The sequence below is a fragment of the Numenius arquata genome, unplaced genomic scaffold, assembly GCF_964106895.1.
Source record: "Numenius arquata unplaced genomic scaffold, bNumArq3.hap1.1 HAP1_SCAFFOLD_424, whole genome shotgun sequence".
Classification (NCBI taxonomy): Eukaryota; Metazoa; Chordata; class Aves; order Charadriiformes; family Scolopacidae; genus Numenius; species Numenius arquata.
Genome location: NW_027414471.1, coordinates 87,287 through 111,920, shown reverse-complemented (window position 1 = coordinate 111,920; position 24,634 = coordinate 87,287). Strand labels below are relative to the sequence as shown.

General features: G+C 53.0%; 1 protein-coding gene and 1 pseudogene across 1 annotated transcript; one reads left to right on the top strand and one right to left on the bottom strand.

The window, feature by feature from the left end:
- Positions 1-5,758: 5,758 nt before the first annotated feature.
- On the bottom strand, positions 5,759-19,251 carry LOC141478027 (carboxy-terminal kinesin 2-like). Its single transcript, XM_074167161.1, has 11 exons — positions 19,236-19,251; positions 17,845-17,993; positions 17,624-17,752; positions 17,269-17,385; positions 16,981-17,154; positions 16,735-16,902; positions 16,510-16,648; positions 7,176-7,315; positions 6,685-6,758; positions 6,274-6,349; positions 5,759-5,803 (listed from the first exon to the last, which is right to left on the bottom strand). The coding sequence occupies exons 1-11, from the start codon at positions 19,249-19,251 to the stop codon at positions 5,759-5,761; spliced, it is 1,227 nt and encodes a 408-aa protein (XP_074023262.1).
- Positions 19,252-20,065: 814 nt separating this feature from the next.
- LOC141478026 (PHD finger protein 1-like) lies at positions 20,066-22,793 on the top strand (annotated as a pseudogene).
- The last annotated feature ends 1,841 nt before the right edge of the window (positions 22,794-24,634 follow it).

Genomic DNA, 24,634 nt, shown 5'->3' with positions numbered 1-24,634 from the left:
ACCCTTTCAGTGTCAAAATTTTTCCTAATGTCCAGTCTGAACCTCCCCTGGGGCAACTTGAGGCCGTTTCCTCTTGTCCCATCGCCTGTGACTTGGGAGAAGAGACCGACCCCCCCCCCGGCTACACCATCCTTTCAGGGAGTTGTAGAGAGCGAGAAGGTCTCCCCTCAGCCTCCTTTTCTCCAGGCTGAACGCCCCCAGCTCCCTCAGCCGCTCCTCACAAGACTTGTTCTCCAGACCCCTCACCAGCTCCGTTGCCCTTCTCTGGACCTGCTCCGGCCCCTCAATGTCTCTTTTGTTGTAAGGGGCCCAAAACTGGACACAAAAATAGTCCCTGAAGGATAAGGCAGTGCTCAAGTAGGAGAATTATTGGCTGTGTGCAATGTCTTTCAGCACGAGGATCAATCTACCTCTCCTGCCTATATCTACACTGATTCTTTCGCTGTCTTTTAAGGGTGCACTGAGTGGCTCCCATTCTGGGAACAGAACGGGGGGGAAGTTAAAGGAAAAGTGGCAAGATATTCCAGCAATTGCTAAACAAGGGAGCTTTGCAGTGGCATGGATTGCCTCCCACCAGACCCACGAAACTCCGGCTAGCCGATGGAACAATGAAGCCGATGAGATGGCCCGACTTGCCCCCTCGCAAAATGAACCAATAGGGGAGAATTGGGAACGACTTTTGGAATGGTTACATGTGAAAAGGGGGCACACTGGGGCAAAAGATCTGCATGGAGAAGCTCAAACAAGAGGTTGGCCAGTCACCCGAGGAAATTGTCAGACTTGTATTCCAGCTCGTGGCCGATGCCGCGCGCCATTAGGAAAACATCCTCTTAGGGAAGACCCACTACGTATTCGAACGGGTGAAGGACTGTGGGGTGCCTGGCAAATAGATCACATGGGTCCATTCCCAAGATCTAATGGAAAATATTATGTACTCGTAGGGGTAGAAATAACATCAGGCCTAGTGCAAGCCGAGGCTTTTCCCCGTGCCACAGGAGAGAACGCTGTTAAAGCCTTGCAACTGTGGCTTAGTACCCTTCCTAAGCCTCAGGCAATTCAGTCGGACAATGGCTCTCACTTTACAGCTAAAATTGTTCAGGACTGGGCCAAAGAGAAAGGAATTCAATGGGTATTTCACACTCCGTACTATCCTCAGGCTAATGGAACAGTGGAACGTACTAATGGCCTCCTCAAACCCCATGAATCAGAGTGGGACAAACAGCCTTTCGGAAGCTGTTGCCCACGGTAACAGCCGGTGGGGGGTGAATGGATGCCCCAAAATTACAGCCTTTAGCCCACAAGCTCCTACCATAGTCCCAACAGCTCCTGGCCCAGACCACCCCAGTAAACCCTCGCATTACCCTGGACAACCAGTCCTGGTGGAACTACCTACGATAGGAGCAGTTCCCCTAGCATTGGGTACACCCCTTAAGAAATATACCTGGATTGCAAAAGATGCCCTAGACAAAGAATACAAAATTAATACTAGATGGACCGTCCCATCTTTTTAGTATCTGTAATCCCGCTTCCCGTTTTGAACCGAGGATGGCTTTTCTTTCATCTTGTCTTTCCAGGAACAGTCCACCAAAAACCGAAGACTCTACTGCAAGCTGTACTGAAGATATATGTAGGCTTTAATGCTTTAATCCTTTGCATCGTATTGGTACAATTGCTTTGTTTCGCTTATGCTTTTAGGATGTATTGTGTATCATCACAGAAACTGTTTTGGGCAACTCTTTACCCTTAGCTCTTGGGGAAGCTGTAGTCTCATAGATGTTACTGAATAGAAAAATGAGTTTGTGACGTTAGGGACCTCTGTAGCCCGGGCATTCAACCTCACTAATTGTTGGGTGTGCGGAGGACCACTTGGTTCAGCGACCTGGCCGTGGACCTCGGTCCCTGTTTCCCCTAATGGCTAGTGAGCAATTACAGCGAAGAAAAAAGGGACATCTGTTGGGAAGAAGAAAGCTCACCATCTCCTTGGCCAATCCGATACCCAGCTCGAGGCCAATACTGTCTGAGCCGCACTCAACCAGGTGGTACCTTTGTAGGGATCAGCACTTGTAATTGGACCTTCACACGTGGGAATCACGCGTCTCCCCCTAATGATCTTTTTGTGGTATCCGAAAGCAATTTAACTTCACTGCCAAAGGTCCTCGATAGGTTTGGGTGAATGAATCGGGGCACGTGAAGCTGTTTTCTGGCTTCTGGTCTCCGGTAAATATAACTGTCCACACAGACTGTTGGTATACACCAGAAAAAAACATAAGTTGTAACTGGAGGAATAGCACGGGTGCTTGGTGTTGCAGTGTTATAGATAGAGCCCACCATTCCAGTCCATGGCAAAATTTGGCATTCCATACCCCTTTAGGATTGAGTAATTCGACCTATTTTTCAGGTGCCCTAGACTCCCACTGGTCTATTTGAAAATGGCACCAGAGCACCGCAAGGCCACTATTGGATCTGTGGACACCATGCACACGAAATGCCACCAGCAAATTGGACAGGAACAGGTTACGTTGGAGGAATCCACCCTTTGTTTGTCCTCCTTCCCGAAAGCGGTGGTAATGATCTAAGTGTTAAGCTGTACGATGATCTCACACGGAATAAGCGATCTATTGACACCAGTCTGACACCTGGAAGTAGCCAAAAATGGGGAAAAGATGGCTGGTCCCCCGCAACAAACCATTGAACATCACGGGCCAGCCACCTGGAATCCTACTGAGTTAATTAGCGGTGCTCGAGAACCCATCTATAACCTAAACCGCATAATTCACCTTCAAGCTGTTTTAGGAATCGTTACTAACGAAACTGCTCGCGCCCCAGATCTGTTGGGGGGCCAGGCCACGCAAATGCAAACCCCAATTTTGCAACACCACGTGGTTCTCGACCACCTGCTGGCTGAAGGAGGAGGTGTTTGTGGTAAATTGAATGACTCAAATTGTTGCTTAAAAATTGATGATAACGGCCAGATTGTCAAACAAATAACCTCTGGGATAAGAAAGTTAGCCCACGTCCCTGTCCAAACCTGGAAAGACCGGGAAATTGATCCCTTTTCCTGGCTTCTAGGAGGTCCATGGGTCAAACGAATTCTGTTCTACTTGCTGTGTGGAACTGCAATGCTTTTCTTCTTACCGTGTATAATTCCGTGTTTAATACGATGGATTCAAAGTGCGGTACAAAATACGGAGTTTGTACCTACTGTCTCCCCTAACGGCGTGAAGTGTGTACGGGCCGTCCCAGAACCTGTTTCTTTGCCCCTAAATATTGTGTAAACTCCTGCCTAATTCTCCCTCTTTCCCTCCCCCCTCCTCACCCACCACGGGTCCTGAAGAACTCCTCGGGGACCTTCGAGCCGCGGGGTGGATGTAAGAGCCCGACAGATCGATAAGATGCCTCAAAGCCCGCTCGCCGCAGGACTTCTATCGCCGGTGTACCCATAACAAAGGATTTGTGTCCTTGGTTCTCAAAACTCTACCCTGTTTAACCCAAAAACTTGCCTGTTTCTCAAGGCCCAGCGCTGCTCACGAGGCAGAGGCAGGGCGGGGGGGAGGGGGCTCGTGCAGCAACCGTGTGGGACACCGATGGGATGAGCACAGTGGGAGACAGTGCCAAAAGCCTTGCTGAAGTCAAGGTAGATGACATCTGCTGCTCTCCCCTCATCCAGCCATCCAGTTATAACGTCACAGAAGGCTATCAGACTGGTCAAGCATGATTTACCCTTGGTAAATCCGTGTTGACCACGTCCAGTAACTTCTTGATCTTCAACGTGTTTGGAGATGACACCCAGAACGAGTCTCTCCGTTATTTTCCCAGGGATGGAGGTGAGACTAACCGGCCTGTAGTTCCCTGCGTCCTCCTCCTCGCCCTTTTTGTAGACTGGTGTGATATTTGCCTTCCTCCAGTCCTCAGGCACTTCACCTGTTCTCCAAGACCTCTCAAAAATGACGGAGCTGGCTGTGTGACAGAACTCAGAGGGTCATAATTAATGGAGCAGGGTCAAGCTGGAGGCCTGTAACCAGCGGTGTCCCCCAGGGGTCAATACTCGGCCCAGTCCTGTTCAACATATTCATCAATGACCTGGACGAGGGGACAGAGTGTATCCTCAGCAAGTTCGCTGATGACACCAAACTGGGAGGGCTGGTCGACACTCCAGAGGGCTGTGCCGCCATCCAGCATGACCTGGACAGGCTGGAGAGCTGGGCAGAGAAGAACCTCATGAGGGTCAACGAGGGCAAGCGTAGGGTCCTGCACCTGGGGAGGAAGAACCCCAGGCACCGATACAGGTTAGGGATGGATCTTCTGGAAAGCACTACTGAGGAGAAGGATCTGGGAGTCCTGGTGGATAGCAAACTTTCCATGAGCCAGCAGTGCGCCCTTGTGGCCAAGAGGCCAACGGGATCCTGGGCTGCGTAGGGAAGAGTGTGGCCAGTAGGTGGAGGGAGGTCATTCTCCCCCTCTGCTCTGCACTGGTGAGGCCACAACTGGAATACTGCGTCCAGTTCTGGGCTCCCCAGTTCAAGAGAGACAGGGAACTACTGGAGAGAGTCCAACGCAGGGCAACAAAGATGACTGAGGGATTGGAGCATCTCCCTGATGAGGAAAGGCTGGGAGAGCTGGGGCTCTTCAGCCTGGAGAAGAGAAGGCTGAGGGGAGACCTTATCTGTGTTTACAAGTACCTAAAGGGTGGGTTGAAGGAGGATGGAGCCGGACTCTTTTCAGGGGTTCCCAGTGACAGGACGAGGGGCAACGGGCACAAGCTGGAACATGGGAAGTTCCATCCAAATATGAGGAGAAACTTCTTTCCTGTGAGGGTGGCAGAGCCCTGGAACAGGCTGCCCAGGGAGGGGGTGGAGTCCCCTTCCCTGGAGATCTTCGAGACCCGCCTGGATGCTCCCGAGCGATGTGCTCTGGGCAGCCCTGCTTCAGCAGGGGAGTTGGACCGGATGGTCTCTAGAGGTCCCTTCCAACTCCGACAACTCCGTGATTCCGTGACTGTCACATCGATGGGCCCCGCTACGGGCCGACAGGGACTATAAATGACCGTCGTGCCCCACTGCAGTGGGGTACCCCTCCCCACCACCCACCCTCACCAAGGCCTGAGAGTCACGGAATGGGACCGGGACCTAACATGCCCCCCCCCCCCGCCTTTTCCAGTGACCCCTCCCAGCCCCTTTACCCTCCCCCAAGATGCAACAGCCCCCCCGCACCTCCCCCCCCCAAAGCCTACAGGGACAGGCAGGTGCCCTCTGAGACCCCCCCAAACCACCCCCAGCACCACTAAATACTTCCTGATGCCCCTGAATGCCCCCAGCCCCCCCAAAGTCCCCCACAAACCCCCTCAAAGCCCTGGAGCCCCCCCAACCCACCCTTATGTTCATCTCTCAGTCCCTCAGACACCTCCTCCCCAGACCCCCCCTTTATGTTCATCTCACAGCCCCCCCCAAGGTCGTCGTTCCCCCCCCCCAGCGGCTAAAAGATGCCCTCGACCACCCCCCCAAACCCTTTATTATTAAAATAAATCACCCGTTTCAGCCCTTTGACTGTTTTTTTTGTTTCAATTAACTTTATTTTACTTTATTATTTTTATTTATTAAAAATAATCCAATTAAATCCAGTTACTTCAATTATTTTTACATTTATTTCAGATCAGCGCTCGGTGGCGGCAGCAGCGGTCCCCTCGCAGGGCGCCGCCATTTTCCCCCGGGACACGTGAGCGCGAACAACCAATCAGCGATGGGGCAGGAAGTGGCGGGGGTTACTTCCGGTTGGGGTGGGCCGTGCCCACCACGCACTGGTTCACCTGAGGGAGGGGGAGGGGGAGGGGGAAGGGGAAGGGGAAGGGGAAGGGGGGGGGTGTTGTGGGACCCCCCAGAACGGCCCTTGGACCCCCCCCCCCAAACACCTGCCCCTTCTCCAACAGCTCCAACCTCACCCAAATCTACCCCCGCCCTCCCAAAATAGCCCCCCCCGCAAATCTACCCCTTTTCCCCCAAAACAGCCCCCCAGCCCCAAACCTACCTCCCGTTGCCCCCAAAACAGCCCCCCCTTGACTCCCCCCCCACCCAAACAGTTCACCCCCAAATCACCCCCTGCCCCCAAATCTGCCCCAGTCCCCCCAGTTACACTCCTCTGCCCCCCCAACCATCCCCCCCTTCCCAAATCATCCATCCCCCAAAACCACATTAATGCCCCCCCCCCCCCCGAAAATTTTCCCATTGCTTGTTTCCCAAATTATCCTTGAGCCCCCCCATCCAAACCTCCCCCCCCCACCTTGCTGGCGAAGCGCAGGGAGTTGAGGGTCTCGGAGAAGTTCTCCTCCAGGGGGGAGATGTTCACAAACATGAGCCTGGGGGAAGTCGCGGGGGTGTGGGGTGTCAAAGGGGCCCCCCCAAACCTCCCCCACCCCCCAATAACCCCAAACACCCTCCAGCCCCCCCACAACCCCCCCCAACCCCCTCACAAGCCTCCCCCCCAGCAACCCCTAGCCACAAAGAACCCCCAAGCCCCCCCCACCCCCAAAACTCCCCCCAGCCTCCCCATCCCCCCCCACACCACCCCCAGGCCCCCCCAAACCTCCCTCAACCCTCCCACCCCCCAACCCGCTCCGGCCCCCCCCAAACCTCCCTCAACCCTCCCACCCCCCAACCCGCTCCGGCCCCCCCCAAACCTCCCCCCCCTCACATCTTGGCGGAGCCCCCCAGGGAGTTCTGCAGCAGGTAGGTCAGTTTGCTGTTGCAATAGGGAATGTGGGGCTCCTGTGGGGACAGCGGGGGTTCGGGGGGGGGGGCCCTGAGGAACCCCCAAACCTCAGGCCCCACCCCCCCATTCCCAGTGCCCCCCCCTGACCCTCAGGGCCCTCCCCCACCCCCCCAATACCTTGTTGGAGAGGGCCATGAGGACGTGCCCCAGGGTGGGCAGGCTGGCATCAATGGGGGTCCTGAGGAACCCCCCAACCACCAGTGGCCCCCCCGATCCCCAGGGCCCCCCTGTGCCCCCCCCAACCTCCTCACAACCCCCAGGGCCCCCTTGTGCCCCCCCCCCCGCCTCCCCCTTTGTTGGAGAGGGCCATGAGGAGATGCCCCAGGGCTGGCATTGATGGGGTCCTGAGGAACCCCCAGTGCCCCCCCCCGCAAGCCCCAGGGCCCCCCCTGTGCACCCCCCAGGCCCCCTACCTTGTTGGAGAGGGCCATGATGACGTGCCCCAGGGCGGACAGGCTGGCGTTGATGGCCTGGGTCTCCCGCAGCCGCTCCCCCTGTGACAGCGACTTCTCCAGCCGCTCGCTACCCGCCAGGTCCACCAGGCTCAGCACAGCTGGGGGCACCCCAGAAAGGGGGGGGAAGAAGGGGTCACCCCAAAGCTGGGGCCACAGAGGGAGCAACCCCAAAAAGGGGGGGTCCCAAAAGGGCTCAGTCGAAACTGGGGGCTCTAAACCTGTGGCCCCCAAAGGGGGGACCCCGAAAGGGCTCAACCCTGATCGTGGCCCCAAACTTGTGGCCCGGGAGGGGGCGGGGGGGGCCCAAACCAGTGGCCGTAGACTGGGTGATGATGCCGTGAAAGACGAAATCAGGACTCAATAGTCGGGATGACTATTAAGCAGGTATCCTTTATTGCAGCGCTGGACGCACAGGGGATAGCTCCTCCAAATGTGCGTGCCCGACAGAGTCAGTTTAACAACATATATGCACACCATACATACATATTCATGCAAGGAGTTTTAACATATTCATTAGTTTCCAGTAACTCATTACCATATGCTACCTCCCTCTTGGAGCCCCCCATTTGTCAGAGATAAGATAACATTGTGCTGGCCTCACAATTGCTATCTACATAGGTACCTTCCTGTCTTGTTACTTATCGTAGCTCTGCAGGGGTGTAGGCCCCTATTTGTGGTCAGCCAAGTTGTATTTGCTAACTCATACTTAGGTAAGCAAACCTTCAAGCCATACCTAGCCTTATTCTTTAATTCAATCCCCCCTTTTCTTTATGCTATTGCAAATTCTTTTGCATAATTTTGTTTACAGTCCATAATACATGTACTTGTTGAGCAACAGTTCGTACTTTCCACCACAGCCAAATGTTGAGAATAGTCAGCAGTAGGGCTGCAAAAATCAGCACTAGTACAGGATGCACTAGGAAATTGAAAACCTGTGCAGCAGTTGGAGATTTTAGTGAGGTATTTAGAAAAATGTCCCACCAATGATGTTCACCAGTTTTCTCAATGGCTGTGATGATGTTCTTTATTTCTACAGTATCATGCTGGACTTGCCATAATGTTCGTTTCGAAGCTTCCTTCACCCTCTTTAGCAACATTTTAATGTCTGGGTGGGAAAGCATTTTCTTCAGGACATTAATGTCCATTCCAATCTGTAATTTAGGTATATCATTGTATAGCATGAAACTGTCAGAGATCAACTGAGAAGTGGTTATTGGAGCAGAATAATTAAAATCACAACCTTGTATCTTGGTAAAATTACAAACACAAAAGTTAGTTCCATTTGTTTCTTCTTCACAAGTATCAATGCTGACATTAACACAACTAGTCCTTATACAGACACATCCTTTTCCTACATAATACACCTGTGATTGAGCATGTTCTGAGGGAAGCATCTCAAACGTGCATGTACTGTCCTCTGTGTCTAAGCACAAATCTTCGTTTTCAATTACTGCATTCTCACAAACATATCCTAGTTGTTCCTTTGGGATGCAGGCTTCGGTACTAATGGTCTGCCATTTTCTTATATCATCATTATATTTTGCCCAAACATTATAGTTTATTGGTCTGACTACTACATCTTGATGGATTGCCCCTAGTGCTAAAATAGGGAAAATATCCCATACCTTTGCCTTTTGAATTGTCAGCACGTAGGCTTCAATTCGTTCTTTTGTGTCATCATAGGTGAAATTAACTAATTGCCACCAAGCCTGATGTTTTAATTCGAATGGGGTGGTAGTATCGTTCTTAGCGATAATTTCTCTAATTTCCTGTGGTAGGTTTCCTGACATCCCTTCTCTGATTATATCAGAAACCACAGATTGTATCCAAAGTTGTGTTTGTATACACTGAATGGCAATAGAGACATTTCCTTGTAGTCCTTTTACAAAAGTTGCTACTGCTTGGAAATCCTCAGTAGTATGGTTAGATAATAGGGAAATGAAATCAACAGTTAATTGCTGAGTTTCAGCCAGAGTGATTAAAGATGACCTTAGTGGTACTTCTAGCCTTCCTAAATCAGAGGTGACTGTGCTCAGTTTATTAATTATTACTTCCTGATCAATCGAGTTTAAAACTCCTAGTCCAGATCCAAACCATCCTGTTAAATCTCTCTGTTTCCTTGAGTGGTGAGCTCTGGAATGTAACCATGCCTTCCATCCTTTAAGACTTTGCGAAATAAAAGGTAAGCATTCTGATTTCATCTGAGATATATCAGCTTGTACCTTTACCCGTACCTTCTTTAAAGAATATGTGGGGTCCAGAAATAATTTCTGCTCATTGGATTGTCTCACTACATAAGGGCCTGCGAACGAAAGGTTATGGTATTTCACAGCACATTTAGCTGGTTCAAACAGAGGGATGGTGGTTGGACTTGGAGTAATTATATTTCTCCGAGGCACATAGAGCACAAAGGGGAATAGAAATGTTGCTGCACGGCTTTCTAGACTCCATAGTGCGCATATCTTATAAACTGCTTCTCCTTTATTTACTATAGTAAGGCTACATTGAGGTTGCTGACATGTAGCCTTCAAAGCAGTTGTTGGTACTTCCCATATGGTAAATTTCCCTTTTTCAGTGCTATTGTATTTTATATTTATAGTGATGTTTTCAGCCTTTTCAGATGCATTACAAGTAACCCTACTCCTAAAGGTAAATGTTTGAGTGAAAGTTTTTATCTCCTTTTTGCATGCTATATTTTCCCTATATATTACATAATTTTTATATATTACTGGTGCATTATAATTGAGAATAGTATTTGAACGTTTCACTTCTGGAAAGGGGATAAGTTGGGGAGAGAGAGTATCCATACCATGTGTGGCGGTTATATCCTTTGGGACTAAAATCAAGGCCGCTTGTCAGTATGATCTTATAATTTCCCTTGCATCATGTATAACTCCTATGCACCTAATCATTGAACTAACTTTAGGTTGGACCTCTGCTCGACAGTAATCTTGGTGGAGTGTACATACTGCTGAAAATATGCATTGTTGTGGCTCTTCTAAATTATATACATAAATGCCAACCGTTATTACAGTGGTTAAGTACACTTGTGTCATATCAAATTTACATGCTTTATCAATCAAGCTGTTTTCTCTTATTTCAAAGGATGGTATCTGTTGTGAATCTCCCCAGTCTCTTTTAATCTGGCCATCAATTTTTAAAACTGTGTATACCTTAGTCTTTTTATATGTGATATTCAGACCTGCATTGCCCAAATGTCCATTCCTGGTCCAGTCTTCGGGGTCGGGGACATCATCTAGGTCTTGATGGGTGGTGCAGTTCTCTGTCCATCCAGCTGTGATGTAGAAGATCACAATAATGATCTCCGGAATCGCAGTTTTGCTGATCCGGTACATTCGGAGGTCCATTTCTGCTCAAATTGGGGATCTTCCTTATGCCTCGGAGCCGTCTTTTGTAATCTTAGTTTTAAAGGTCCTAAAGGTTCAGAAGTCCACTGCTTGTCTGGAGCTTTTTTCACTCGAGAGTAGTGAATCCAGGACGGCTGCTCCTTCACCTTGATTGCAGTGAAGGTGGTCAGTAACACTTGAAATGGTCCGGTCCACCTCTCTTCCAGTGGATTGCCTGAAAAATTTTTGATATAAACCCAATTTCCAGGACTAAAGGGATGGATAGCGTGATCCAATCCCTTAACTCTAGTTCCTAGGACACTCTTATTGATTTTCTCTAATTGTTTTCCCAAAGAAATAACATATTTTTGTAAATAAGAATTACCCAACTGGTTTAAATCTTCTCCTTTATATTTTGTCTGGTATGGTCTCCCATATAATATTTCAAAAGGGCTTAGGTTTTCTTTAGCTCTTGGCTTTACACGTAGTCTAAGCAGAGCTATGGGTAATGCTTGATACCAATACAAATCTGCTTCTTGACATATTTTGGCTATCTGCTGTTTTATCATGTGATTCATTTTTTCTACTTGCCCACTGGCCTGCGGCCTATATGGGGTGTGTAACTGCCAATCAATTCCCAATAGTTTGCTAACTTGCTGCACTATTTGTGCACAAAAGTGAGTACCTCTATCTGATGAGATGACTATAGGTACCCCAAATCGAGGTATTATCTCGTTCAATAACACTTTAGTCACTTCTCTTGCCTGGTTTGTTCTACAGGGAAAAGCCTCTGGCCATCCAGAAAAGGTGTCTGTAAGCACCAATAAGTACTTATACCCCCCTTTTCTTGGGAGTTCGGAAAAATCGATTTGCCAATGGTCTCCTGGTATGTTTCCTTTCCCAATAGTTCCTAACTGTATTCGATTACCTGTGTTGGGGTTATTTCTCAAACATGTTTCACACTGCTGAGTCACCTGTCGAACAGTGGTATATAAATTCTTCCCTATCCATCTTTGGCCTAAAAATTTATATAACGAATCTGCTCCCCAATGTGTCTTATCGTGTTCTTCTTTAACAAGTCCCCACACTAGTTTGGCAGGTATAATCATTCTACCATCACTCAAATGAGCCCATCCCCGGGAAGGAACTTGTCCTCCTAATTCTCGTATGAACTCCTCATCTAATCTAGAATATTTAATGCCCTCGTGGTCATCCAGGTCTTGATTTCTATTGTCTGGAATTAAGGCTAGAATTTGTTCTTTCTGTATTCTTTCTGCTGCCTGTTTAGCCTCATAATCAGCCAATCTGTTACCTCTTTCTTGGTCAGTGTTACCCCTCAGATGTCCTCGACAATGCATGATGGCGACGCTAGCTGGTAACCGTACTGCCTCCAGTAGACGAAGTATTTCTTCTGCATGTTTGATTTGTTTTCCTTGTGCGGTTAGCAATCCTCGTTCCTTCCAGACTGCTCCATGAGCATGAACAACTCCAAAGGCATATTTGGAGTCTGTCCATATATTTATCCTTTTCCCTTTCGCCAGTTCCAAAGCCCTAGTCAAGGCAATAATCTCAGCCTTTTGAGCTGATGTCCCGGTAGGCAATGGTTGGGATTCAATTACCTTATTTGTTGTGGTCACTGCATATCCAGCCTTACGGATACCTTGTCGGACAAAGCTACTTCCCTCCGTAAACCAGGAGTCCTGTGCATCCTGCAGGGGTTCTTCTTTCAGATCTGGTCTGCTAGAATACACAGCCTCTATTGTTTCCAAACAGTCATGTGTTAGTGGTTCGGTTGTTGCTTCACTACGGAAAGAAGCTGGGTTCACAATGTTAGTCCTGGTATTTCAGAAACCTGGATGGGGAAAGCCAGTGATTCCCTTTTTGTTCTAATACAGCGGATACAGTATGCGAAACCAACACTGTCATCTTCTGGCCCAAGGTAAATTTCCGGGCTTCCTCAATATTTAGTATTACGGCCGCTACCGCTCGTAAACATCCTGGCCATCCTTTACTTACTTCATCTAATTGTTTAGAGAAATAAGCTACAGCTCTTTTGTATGGTCCCAGCCGCTGAGCTAAAACTCCTAGAGCTGTTCCTTGTTTCTCATGAGAAAAGAGCCAAAAAGGTTTGGTTACATCAGGCAAGCCCAAGGCCGGGGCTCTCATGAGTTCCTTTTTGAGTATTTCAAATGCGTTCTGAGCTTCTTTGGACCATATCAATCTAATGGGATTATTTTTCAAAAGTTCATATAAAGGTTTCACTATTATTCCGTAGTTATAAATCCATAATCGACACCAACCTGTCATTCCCAAGAAGGTTCTGAGTTCTTTTACCGTCTGAGGAAGTGGGGTTTTACAGATGGCTTCTTTTCGTTCAGTTCCCAACTCCCGTTGTCCTCCAGATAATTCATATCCCAGGTAGGTCACTTGCTGTTGTACCATTTGAACTTTCTGTTGAGAGACTCGATATCCATTTAGTCCAAGAAAGTTTAACAAGCTCACAGTCCATTGGATACACTCAGGTTTGGTTTCAGTTGCTATTAACAGGTCATCCACGTATTGTAAAAGGGTTCCATTTTTGGAAGGAGGCTTCCATCCCTCAAGCTCACGTGCTAATTGATTTCCGAAAATTGTTGGACTGTTTTTGAAACCTTGGGGTAACACTGTCCAAGTAAGCTGGGTTTTCCTACCAGTGGTAGGGCTTTCCCATTCAAAAGCAAACAACTTCTGACTTTCTTTAGCCAAAGGCAGACAAAAGAATGCATCTTTTAGGTCTAATACTGTAAACCATACCTGACTGTTTTTCAATTTGGTAAGTAATGTATAGGGATTGGCAACTACAGGGTGTAAATCTTTAACAATTTTGTTTATTTCTCTTAGGTCCTGAACTACCCGATAAGTTCCATTTGGTTTCTTTACCGGCAGTATGGGGGTGTTATATTCTGATTCACATTCCACTAGTAGTCCATGTTGTAAAAAGTTCTTAATTGGACCTTCTATCCCTCTGCGATCTTCTAATCTCAGGGGGTATTGTTTTTGACGTATTGGGCTTGCTCCCTCCTTAAGTTGTATTACTATGGGGGTAGCGTGTTTCGCCCTTCCTGGAGTCCCTGTAGCCCAAACCCCTGGATATACCTGATTAATGATTTCTTCAAGTTCGGGTGATGACACAGTGGGCTTTTCAGAGTGCATTAGGGCTAGGCTCAAAATTTCAATCAACTGATCTTCTTTCACTTTTAATTCCATGGCTCCTTGATTAAAAACTATCACTGCTCCTAATTGCTCTAATAAATCTCGCCCTAACAGTGATTTGGGGGAATGTGGCAAGTATAAAAATCGATGTATTCCGATCTGTTTTCCTAATTTAAATCTAAGGGGTTCCGAAAAGAACGCCTTTCTCTGCTGGCCAGTGGCTCCTATTACATTTACAAAATCCTTGCTTACAGGCATTAATTCTTGATTTCTAACTATCAATTCAAATCGTTTTGCCACCTTAGAGGGATCATCTCGATACCCTCTAGCTACCTCCTTCCAGTCATTTAAATCAGTGGTGGAAAACGGAATTTTCACTCTAGCTGGTCCACTAGATCCCATTACTTCCCGTAACGGGGCTAGGAGTTGTGGAGCTCTCTGAGTTTTGCTCCTGGTTCTTGCAGTAACTGGAGTAAAAGCAGTTGCCGCTTCCCCTTCTTCCTCACCGCTACCGCCACCCTCTGTCTCAGGGAATGGCGACTGGGGTGGAGAAAGCGGATCTGGCAATGGAGGGGGGGGCATTCCCAAATCCTCAAGCTGATCTTCTGTTTCCTCTTTCCTCTTACTGGATTCTGTCACTTTTAAACACCTTTGTCCAATACTACATGCCGAGCAACATCTCTTCATTTTCTGCTGCCCCTTCCTTTTATCTTTATGTTCTTTCTCGAGGGACAAAACTAAAGGGTCTTGCGGTGGTATATTAAATCCGCAGTCCTTTTGCCATTCAGGATGATTTCGCAAAGTGAAAAACATATCCGCATACATAACCTCATCCCATTTTCCTTCTCTCCGTAAGAACAACATCAACTGCAACATAGTATTATAGTTTAGGGTTCCATTAAGAGGCCACTTTTCTCCATCATCTAATTTGTATAAGGGCCACCATTGATTACAATATTTTATCAAAGTTTTCTTATTCATGTTCCCACCTGACGGTCCTCCTATATTTTTCCAATGTTTTAAAATACATCCTATGGGGCTCTTTTTCACAATTCCGCCACTTTGCTGTTCCCCCATATTTGCTAATTTAACACAGTACAGTTAGAGGATACAATCTGTCTCCTCAATATTCCTCCCACTGCATCCACAGCTGGCAATTAGGGCACTCAAGATCAGTACAATCTGAATTAGACCCAAACCAGTGAAAAAATCTTAAAACAATTTTAACACTTAACACTTATTGTTTGCTTTACACCCGTTATCTGGGTGGAAAGGACAATATCCATTTATATGACCGATCATATTCATCCAGTCAACCAAATATACTCGCTTTGTTCATCTCCGGCCGCACCCCTCGCGGGATAACGGAACCGCGGATCAGAACTCCACACTCGCTTCGCAGCTGTGCCGCGTCTCAGTCATACAAGAGCTAGCTCAATTCATTCACACACCTTTTACCAAATCCAAATCAACTTTCAATAAACAATTCCTTTAAACAGTTCCAATTTCAATACCGATAAGTTACTACCACCACAAAGTACGTTAATGCAAAGGTACTTAGCTTTACTCGTGACCGTACCTAACGTACTAAAACCAAGTGTATGAAATACAAAAGTACAAAACACAGCATGTGCTCATACCCGCATACACAAACCAAACCAAGTGTACGAAATACAGGAGTACAAAGCACAAAATGTGCCTGTACCCGCGTACACAAACCAAGTGTATGAAATACAGAAGTACAAAGCACAAAATGTGCCTATACCCGCATACACAAACCAAACCAAGTGTACGTAATGCAAGAGAGCGCAGCACAACCTGAGTTGCGCAGCACAACTCACGTACACAGTATGCCCTCAGGCACTAGTAGCCTGGCATACAGCGCCCTGCGTAGGACGTCTCCTACGACTTATGGGAACCCCAAATGACCGGTTCCAAAAACCAAAACTCTTTTTTTTTTTTTTTTTTTTTTCTCTAATTTTTCTTAAAAGAATACCTTATTTTCTAGATGGTCCTTGTCTGCCCCCGCAGTGATCCGTATGAGGCGAGGAGTCCCTCCGGGAAGATCCCGGGGGTACCCTAGGGAGTCCTGTTCTCAGAGGGTCCTGCAGCCGAGCAGAGAGGGTCCCACCTGGGGTGCCAGAATTGATGCTGTGAAAGACGAAATCAGGACTCAATAGTCGGGATGACTATTAAGCAGGTATCCTTTATTGCAGCGCTGGACGCACAGGGGATAGCTCCTCCAAATGTGCGTGCCCGACAGAGTCAGTTTAACAACATATATGCACACCATACATACATATTCATGCAAGGAGTTTTAACATATTCATTAGTTTCCAGTAACTCATTACCATATGCTACCTCCCTCTTGGAGCCCCCCATTTGTCAGAGATAAGATAACATTGTGCTGGCCTCACAATTGCTATCTACATAGGTACCTTCCTGTCTTGTTACTTATCGTAGCTCTGCAGGGGTGTAGGCCCCTATTTGTGGTCAGCCAAGTTGTATTTGCTAACTCATACTTAGGTAAGCAAACCTTCAAGCCATACCTAGCCTTATTCTTTAATTCAGTGACCCCTAAAATGTCACCCCAAACTGGTGGTCCCTAAAGGGTTGCCTATAGAGAGTGTCCCCGAAGGCTCCCCCTATAGAGGGTACTCCAAAACCAGGTACCCCCAAGGATTATCCCCAAACTGGGTGGCCCCCCAAGGTCCCAGCGCCCCCCCCAAAGGGGTCCCCCCCCCCCTACTCACAGGCGCAGCGGAGGCCGCGGGCCCGGTGGTGGCCCTGGATGTGGAGCTGGAAGATGCAGTGGCTACGGGAGGAGCGGTCGTTCAGCGCTGTCTGGGCCACCGAGCGGTTGGTGGCCGCCGTCTGCAGCAGCCCCAGCACCTGGAGGGGGGGGACACACACAGACACCCCGTCACCCCCAAACCCCAGCGCTAACGGGGTGGGGGGGTAAAGGGGGGGTCCCCTACCTCCTCCTCGCAGGCGATGGGGACGCGGCGCAGGTTGGGGACGTGCAGCTCCTCGCTGGCCGCGCTGACTCGACGGATCTCCAGCTCGGGCCCGCGTTCCCCCCGGGGCCCCAGTAGATCCCACAGGGACTCTTTGTAGATCTCCAGGAAACTGGCGCTGAAACCATACTGCCCACCGCCATCACAGCCAGCCCCAAACCCCCCAAAAAGGAATTAATCCTCTCTTTTTTTTTTTTTTTAACTCACTTCCCAGCCCTTTTCCCCCAGTTCCTGGGCTCCCTGGAAAAGCTGCCGCACGGCGCGAGGGATCACCCCCCTGCTCTGCTCGTCCGCCCCCTCCGGCCCCTCCATCGTGTAGGTCTTTCCGCTCCCCGTCTGCCCGTAGGCGAAGATGCAGACGTGGTACCCGTCCAGCGCTGACTGGGGGGGGGAAGAGGTGGCAAGAGAGGTGAGGAGGGGGCTGTTTGCCATTTTGGGGGGGGGGGTGGTGGGGGTTCAGGGGGAGATTTCGAGGGGAGGGGGGGAATCTGGGACCTGCACCAGCAGCGCGATCTCCTCGAAGATCTCCTGCTGGGAGGCAGCCGGGGGGAAGACGCGGTCGAAGCTGAAGTTGTAGCGTACGTCGCCTCGGGACTCGCGCCCCAGGTGAGACTTTTTCTGGGGGGAAAAAGGGATTTTTTTGAGGGGTCCCCAACTCCATCCTCAGGTCCCCTGGGTGAGCAGGAGCTGGAAAGCCCCCCTTTTGTCCTTAAAAAACTCATTTTGAAAGATGCCGGTGCTGATTGGTCTCATTAGGGGGGACTAACGATGGCGGGGGGGGGGTTGTTAGTGGCAGAGACCCAACAACCTGGGGAATTCAACGGGGGGGGGCACCCCCAAACTGACTCACCTCATCTGGCCTGGAGAGCACCAGCACAGTGTTGTCCTCAGGGGGGAACTGGAGAAGCTCCAGCCCCCTCTGGTGCTCCTGCTCCTCGGGCAACACCGGCCGCACACGGCAAAAGACACGGATGTTGCCCTGCAGAAGGGGAAGAGCCGTGATTTTGGAGGTACGGGGCGGGGGATTCAGATGATTTCCCACCCCCCCCCCAGACCCCCTCCCGGCTTCACCTTGAGCTCCTGGACCAGATTATGGAGACGACGACGCTCCATCTCCTGCCCGTGGAGCTGCTCCCCCTGCTGCTCCACCTTCTGCTTCTGGGCGGCTGCCTCCAGTCGCAGCTCGGCTGCCAGCGCTGCCTCCGCCCGCAGGTGCCCCTCTGTCACCTGCAGCTGGACCTGGGGGGGGAGGAGAACAGCCCTCGGTTAACACAGGAGGGGGAAAGACTGGCTCCGCAGGGGTGGAAAAGCAGCCCTGGTTGGGGGGACGCACACACACAGAAACCAGCCTCGACTGCGGGGTGCTGAGACAGCCCCGCTCCCGGGTGGCGCTTTGGGGCTGAGAGCAATCGGAGCAGAAAACCACCTTTTTTTTTATTTTTCTCCTCATTTTGCTGGAGGAAAGCAGGGAGATCTCCCCCCTCCGTGACCCACCTCCCTTTCCTGCAGCGCGGCCGCCAGCGCCCTGGCCTGCCCTTCGGCCTCGGCCACCGCTCGCCCCCCTTCCTCCACCTCCTCCTCCAGACGCCGCTTGTCCTCTGCCAAGCGCTGCGCCTCCCTCCGCCATTGATCTCTCTCATCCCGGCAGCTCGTCAGCTCCTTCTCCGTGCTCCTGGGGGACACGCACACCTCGTGTTAGGGGGGGGAAGTGACACCCCAATTCCCGGGGTGGGGGGCGGGGGGGGTCTCACTCCAGGCGGAGGGTGAGGAGGGTCCCCTGCTGCTGCTGTTCCTGCAGCTCCTTCTCCTGCTGCTCCAGGCGCTGGCGCAGCTCCTTCTCCTGCTGCTCCAGCCCGCTCTCACCCGGCGGCTGTCCCCCAGCGCAGCCCGCAGGGACATCAGAGGGGAGACAACTGTGGGGACACGGGAGGGGTTGGGGATATGAGGGGACATGGGGGGGGCACTCGAGGGGACACTGGGAGTTGGGGGCTCCAGGGGGACATCGGAGGGGAGACAACTGTGGGGACACGGGGAAAATGGGAGAGGGGCTTGGGGACGCCAAAGGGGCGCCTGTAAGGAGGTGAAGAGGGACTTGGGGAACACCGGGTGACATGGGAGGGGTGGCCCCGGGGACACCAAGGGAGTTGGGGGACACCAAGGGACTGGTCCCATCACTCACCAGGCCGTGGGGCGGCTGCAGCGGCCAGTTGAGGGGGAGGGACACGGGGGAAGGGACATGGAGGGAGGGAGGGTGGGCTCCCAGTATGGTACTGGGACCAGTGCCACTCCCCCAGCCCCAGTCCCTACTCCCCTCCCCAGTTCCCCCCCCCCCAAACCCAGTCCCTACTCCCCTCCCCAGTTCCCCCCCCCCCCCCCCAAACCCAGTCCCTACTCCCCTCCCCAGTTCCCCCCCATCGCTGTGTGAGCCCCCCCCCGGACCGAGACCCCCTCCGATTGGGAACCTGCCCCCTCCCCCATTCCTCCATGACCCCCCCCAGGCTGGGACACCCCCCCCCCCAAACTGGGAGCCCCCTCCAATCCAAGACACCCCCTCCAAACTGGGAGCCCCTCCCGTTCTTCCCTGAGCCCCCCCAGTCCGAGACCCCCCCAAAGTGGGACCCCCCCCAGTCCTGCATGGGCCCCCCCAAACTGGAAGCCCCGCCTATTACTCCATGAGCCCCCCCCCCCCAAGATCTGGACCCCTCCTCAAATTGGCACCCCCCCTCAGCCCCATTCCTTTGGGGGGGGTCCCCCCAAATCCTGCCCCCCCCCCCAATCCCCTGCGTGAGCACCCCCAGATTGGGACCCCCCCCAACTGGGAGCCCCCACGTCCCAGAGCATGCCCCTCCCCCTGCCCCCACTGCAAGCCACCCCAAACTGGGACCCCCCCCAAACTGGGACCCTGCCCCCATCCCAGCATGCCCCCCCCCCTAAAACTGGCACCCCCCCCAAACTGGGAGCCCCCACAGTCCAAGACACCCCCCCAAACTGGGAGCCCCTCCCATTCTTCCCTGAGCCCCCCCAGTCCGAGACCCCCCCAAAGTGGGAACCCCGCCCAATCCTGCATGAGCCACCCAGGCTGGGACCCCCCCAAACTGGGACCCTCCCACCATCCCAGCATGCTCCCCCCCCAAACTGGGAGCCCCTCCCAGCCCCATTCCTTTGGGGGGGTGGGGTGGTAAATCCTGCCCCCCCCAATCCCTCTCCCCCGATGCATTTTTGGGGGGGGGTGTCCCTAGCTGAGGGTCACCAGCTCCAACCCCCCCCCCCCCCAACAGGCACCCAGGATGTGATGGCGAGCGAGGCGGGGCCCCCCCCCAGCCGCGCCCCCCGCTGCCCCCCCCCAGCCGCCCCCCGCTTTTGGGAGGGCCAGGACGTCCTGGACGTTGGACGGACGGGCTCCTCTACCTGGGCACCATCAAAAAAGTGGGTGCCCGACCCCCCTAAATGCCCCCCTCCCCCCAAATGGCCCCTCCCATTTTAACACACCCCCCCCTTTTTTTTTTTGCCCCCCCCCCCCCGGTGGACACGGGGCGCCGGGGCTGCCTGGTGCAATTCGAGGATAATTCCCAATTCCTCGTCCTTTGGAAAGACATCAGCCCCGGTAAGAGCCTCCTCCTAAATTAATGAACCTTCCTTTAATTAATGAACCCCCCCCTCTCCTTTAATTAATTACCCCCCCGTTGTTAATTGCCCCCCCCCCCCCCGCTAGCGGCAGTGCCGGGTGAGGAACAATCCTGCTGCGTCTGCTCCGGCCGAGCCCTGAACCCCGAAAACCTCCTGGTTCGCTGCGAGAAGTGCGGCCATGGTGAGTGTGCCCCCCCCCGCACCTATTCCGGGGACACCCCCCCCCAAAATGTAACAGCCCCCCCCCCCAAAGCCTACCACCAGCAGTGCCACCTCCCCGCCGCCCACCCCGCCGGACCCTGGATGTGCCGCCGCTGCGTCTTCGCCGTGGCCACCAAGGTGAGCCCCAACGAGGGGGGGGGCGAGGGGTGTTTTGGGGGGGGGCACCACACGGGACGCCCCCTCCCCTTCATTTCCCTCCCCCCCCCCTTCCTTGTCCCCGCAGAGGGGGGGGGGCGCTGAAGAAGGGCCCCCAAGCCAAGGCGATGCTCAGCATGAAGGCGGTGCTGCCCTACCAGCTGAAGACCCTGGAGTGGGACCCCCCCCCACCTCGCCAACCGCCCGCAGTGCTACTGCTACTGCGGGGGGCCCGGCGAGTGAGTACAGACCCCCCCCTACCCCCCCCCGCTTTGCAATTTCGGGGTGCCCCCCCCCCTTAAATTAATTAATTAATTAATCCCCCCCCCAGGTGGAACCTGAAGATGCTGCAGTGCCGGGGCTGCGCCCAGTGGTTCCACGAAGCCTGTACCCAGTGTCTGAGCAAACCCCTGCTCTACGGGGACCGGTGGGTCCGGGGGGTCCGATTCGACCTGGAGCGGGAGATCCTGCCCTTCGCCAGCGCCAACTGGGACGCGCTGCTGCTGGGGCCGGTACGGGGGGGGCCCGCACCCCAAAAACCACGGGCGGGGGTCGGGGGGGGTCGGGTAGGGGTGGTCTCACCCCCCCTACGCCCCTGCAACCCCCCCCCCCCGCAGCTCGCCGAGACCCCCAAAGGGGAGCGCTACGGGCAGCTGCTGGGGGCTCTCAGCGCCCACAAGGACAGGTGGGTGCCTCCCCCCCCCCGAACCCCCAAACCCCTCCTGACCCCCCCACCCCCCCAGCACCCCTAAATCCTTCCTGATGCCCCTGAATGCCCCCAGCCCCCCACGAACTCCCCCCAAAGCCCCCCAGACCCCTGCCCCCATGTTCGCTTCTCAGCCCCCCCTCTCCCCCCCTCTCCCCCCAGGTTCATCTCAGAGCCCCCCCCAAAGCCCCCCCTCCAAGCCCCCAGCCCCTCCCAGACCCCCTAAAAGACCCCCCCCGACCCCTCCAAACCACCCCAAAGGCCCCCCCCAGCCCCCTCCCCAAACCCTTCCTCCTCCCCAGGTTCATCTCTCAGCCCCCCCAAAAGCCCCCCCCCTCCCCCAAACCACCCCAGAGCCCCCTCCAGACCCCCACAAGACCCTCCCCCCAAACCCAAGGCCCCCCCATCAGGCCCCCCCCCCAGCCCTCTCCAGAAGCGCCCCTCCCCCCCAACCCCCCCTCTCCCCCCCCCAGGTTCATCTCTCAGCCCCCCCTCTCCCCCTTGGTTCATCTCAATGCCTCCCCCCCAAGCCCCCAGCTCCCCCAAGCCCCTAAAAGACCCCCCCTTAAACCCCCCCAGATCCCCTCAAACCCCTCCTCCCCCCCCAGGTTCATCTCTCAGCCCCCGCAGCCCCCCCCTCTCCCCCCAGGTTCATCTCAAAGCCCCCCCCAAAGCTCCGAAGCCCCCCCTCCAAGCCCCCAGCCCCTCCCAACCCCCTAAAAGACCCCCCCCCCGAAACCACCCCAAAGCCCCCCCACAGCCCCCCCCCACCCCATCCTCCCCCCCCAGGTTGATCTCTCAGCCCACCCCAGCAGCCCCCCCCCTCGACCCCCCCCTCTCCTCCCAGGTTCATCTCGGGCCGAGAGATGAAGAAGCGCAAGGGGCTCTTTGGGCTGCACACGCGGGCGCCCACCCCGCTGCCCCCCGCTTTCCTGGGGGGGCCCCCCCCTGCCGCCCCCCCCTCCCCGCTCACCGACAGCAGGTGAGCGGCCCCGGCCGCCCTCCGCCCAGTAGGTAACGGCGGGGGGGGGGCTCTGGGGGTTCCCCCCCCAACCTACCCCCTGCACCCCCAAACCTCCCCCCTGTACCCCCCCGCCCGGGGGGGCCCCCCCCAAAACCCGGGCAGGATACGGAGGGTGTCTTACAGCTTCCCTTCAGGGCAGGGCCAGGGGGGGTCCCGCTGCCGCCCGCCCCCCCGCCGCCCGCAGGTGAGCCCCCCCCCTTCCCTAAACTAGCACCCCGATATTTTAGGGGTGCCCCCCCTCACTGCCCCCAATTTTTACCCCTCCCCAGGGCCCCCCGGCAGCTCCTACAACTTCCGACGCACTGATGCCCGCTGCCCCCCCAGGTTTGGGGGGAGTCAGGGGGCCTGGGGGGGGCTGTAGGAGGATTGGGGGGGCTCTGGGGGTTGGGGGGGCTGGGGGGGCTGTAGGAGGACTGGGGGGGTTCCGAGTGTCTTGGCGGGGGGCCTGGGGGGGGGCCTGCCACCAACTTCAGACCATCTCCTCTGCTCCTGTCATTATTCCCTTGGGAGAAGAGGCCAACACCCACCTCTCTACACCCTCCTTTCAGGGAGCTGTAGAGATCAATGAGGTCTCCCCTCAGCCTCCTCTTCTCCAAACTAAACATGCCCAGTTCCCTCAGCCTCTCCTCGTATGACTTGTTCTCCAGACCCCTCACCAGCTTGGTGGCTCTCCTCTGGCCACGCTCCAGCAGCTCAATGTCCTTCCTGGAGTGAGGGGCCCAGAACTGAACACAGCCCTCGAGGTGAGGCCTCACCAGTGCCCAGTACAGAGGCACCATCACTGCCCTGCTCCTGCTGGCCACGCTGTTCCTGAGACAGGCCAGGATGCCGTTGGCCTTCTTGGCCACCTGGGCACACTTCTGGCTCATGTTCAGCCGGCTGTCCACCAACACCCCCAGGAAGACAACAGTTCCCTGTGCTTGTAAGGGACTTGTAAGAGGGAGGTTCCCAATCAGCTCCTCGGAGACCGGTCCAGAGAAGAGCCGTTACGGATAGTTTTAATAAAGTCTGTGACATATGTATCCCGTGTGCCTTGTTTTTCAGAATGTTTTAATATACAAAGGTAATGTTCCTGGGGTCGGGAGGACATCAAGAAGCAATCTACTCCAAGTATTCTGGCGGAGCTTATCAAGAAAGACCTAATTCTGATTCGTCATGTTCAATGAAGCCCTCACGATCCCGGAGGCTCTAAAGGACTCCTGTGAGACTATACAGTATGTCTTGTTTCAGCTTTCATTTCCTAATCAAGAAGAGACAGAATCTCAGTCTAGAAAAGTTATCAAACTCACTAGGTGTGGGAAAAGCTAATTCAGTTAAACAGCAACTTTGACCCAGAATTACATGTGTACAAATTGCCACAAAATAGATAAGCTGGAGTTCAGGGCCATAAACGACTTTCCTGTAAGACCCACAGAAATGAGGAGTGAAGGCGATTGCATGTCATCAGCTTACAAAAGAAAAAGATGAAAGTTTATTTTAGCTATGAAGGAAGGGCACCAGATTCTGTTCTCCTGCAGCTTGCTCGGTTTTAATTTGTCAGCTTTGGGTTCTTTAGGATGGGGTAAACTCACAAATTAACTTTCCGAAGTATTACTTAAGAATTCATACACTGAAACTCAATTACTGAAGCATTCCTCTCCAAATTTATGTAACTACAATTCTAAACTGAGATTCTTTGGCTTTAAACCTGCGGCTGTACAACCACAGATTGCAGTGTTTTGAGAAGCTGTAGGTTTGTTACATGAAAAAACCCGATTCGGTTTTGTTTTACAAAACAAAGACTGAAGGAATAATTCAACTTCCCCGTTATCACATAAGGGCTCCAAGTTTCCCTGCAACCAGAAAACATTATGCGTAAGAACAATTCTCAGTGGCGCTGGGAGGTAGATAAAGAGCTTTGGATAATTATTCACACCAAAATAACAGCTTTCTAAACGTCCACAAATTTTTTATCCCGGGCTATAGACAAAACAAACCAAAAAAATGCCCCACGTTCCTAATTGATTTCAGGTTCAGCAAGATGTTTTCAGTGGAAAAACATGTCCTCTGCTGCTTCTGTACCCGAGGTAGAACCTCTTCACACCAAGCTCCATGCTGGCACTCGGTGAAGTCACTGCAGATGGTGACACTGAACCGCAGAGACCAGG

Coding starts and splice junctions, on each gene's coding strand:
- LOC141478027 (XM_074167161.1), bottom strand. Junction 17,386..17,623: donor TGCTCTCCAGGCCAGATGAG/GTGAGTCAGTTT, acceptor CCCCAGAAAAAG/TCTCACCTGGGGCGCGAGTC. Junction 6,350..6,684: donor CTGGGGGGCTCCGCCAAGAT/GTGAGGGGGGGG, acceptor GACTTCCCCCAG/GCTCATGTTTGTGAACATCT.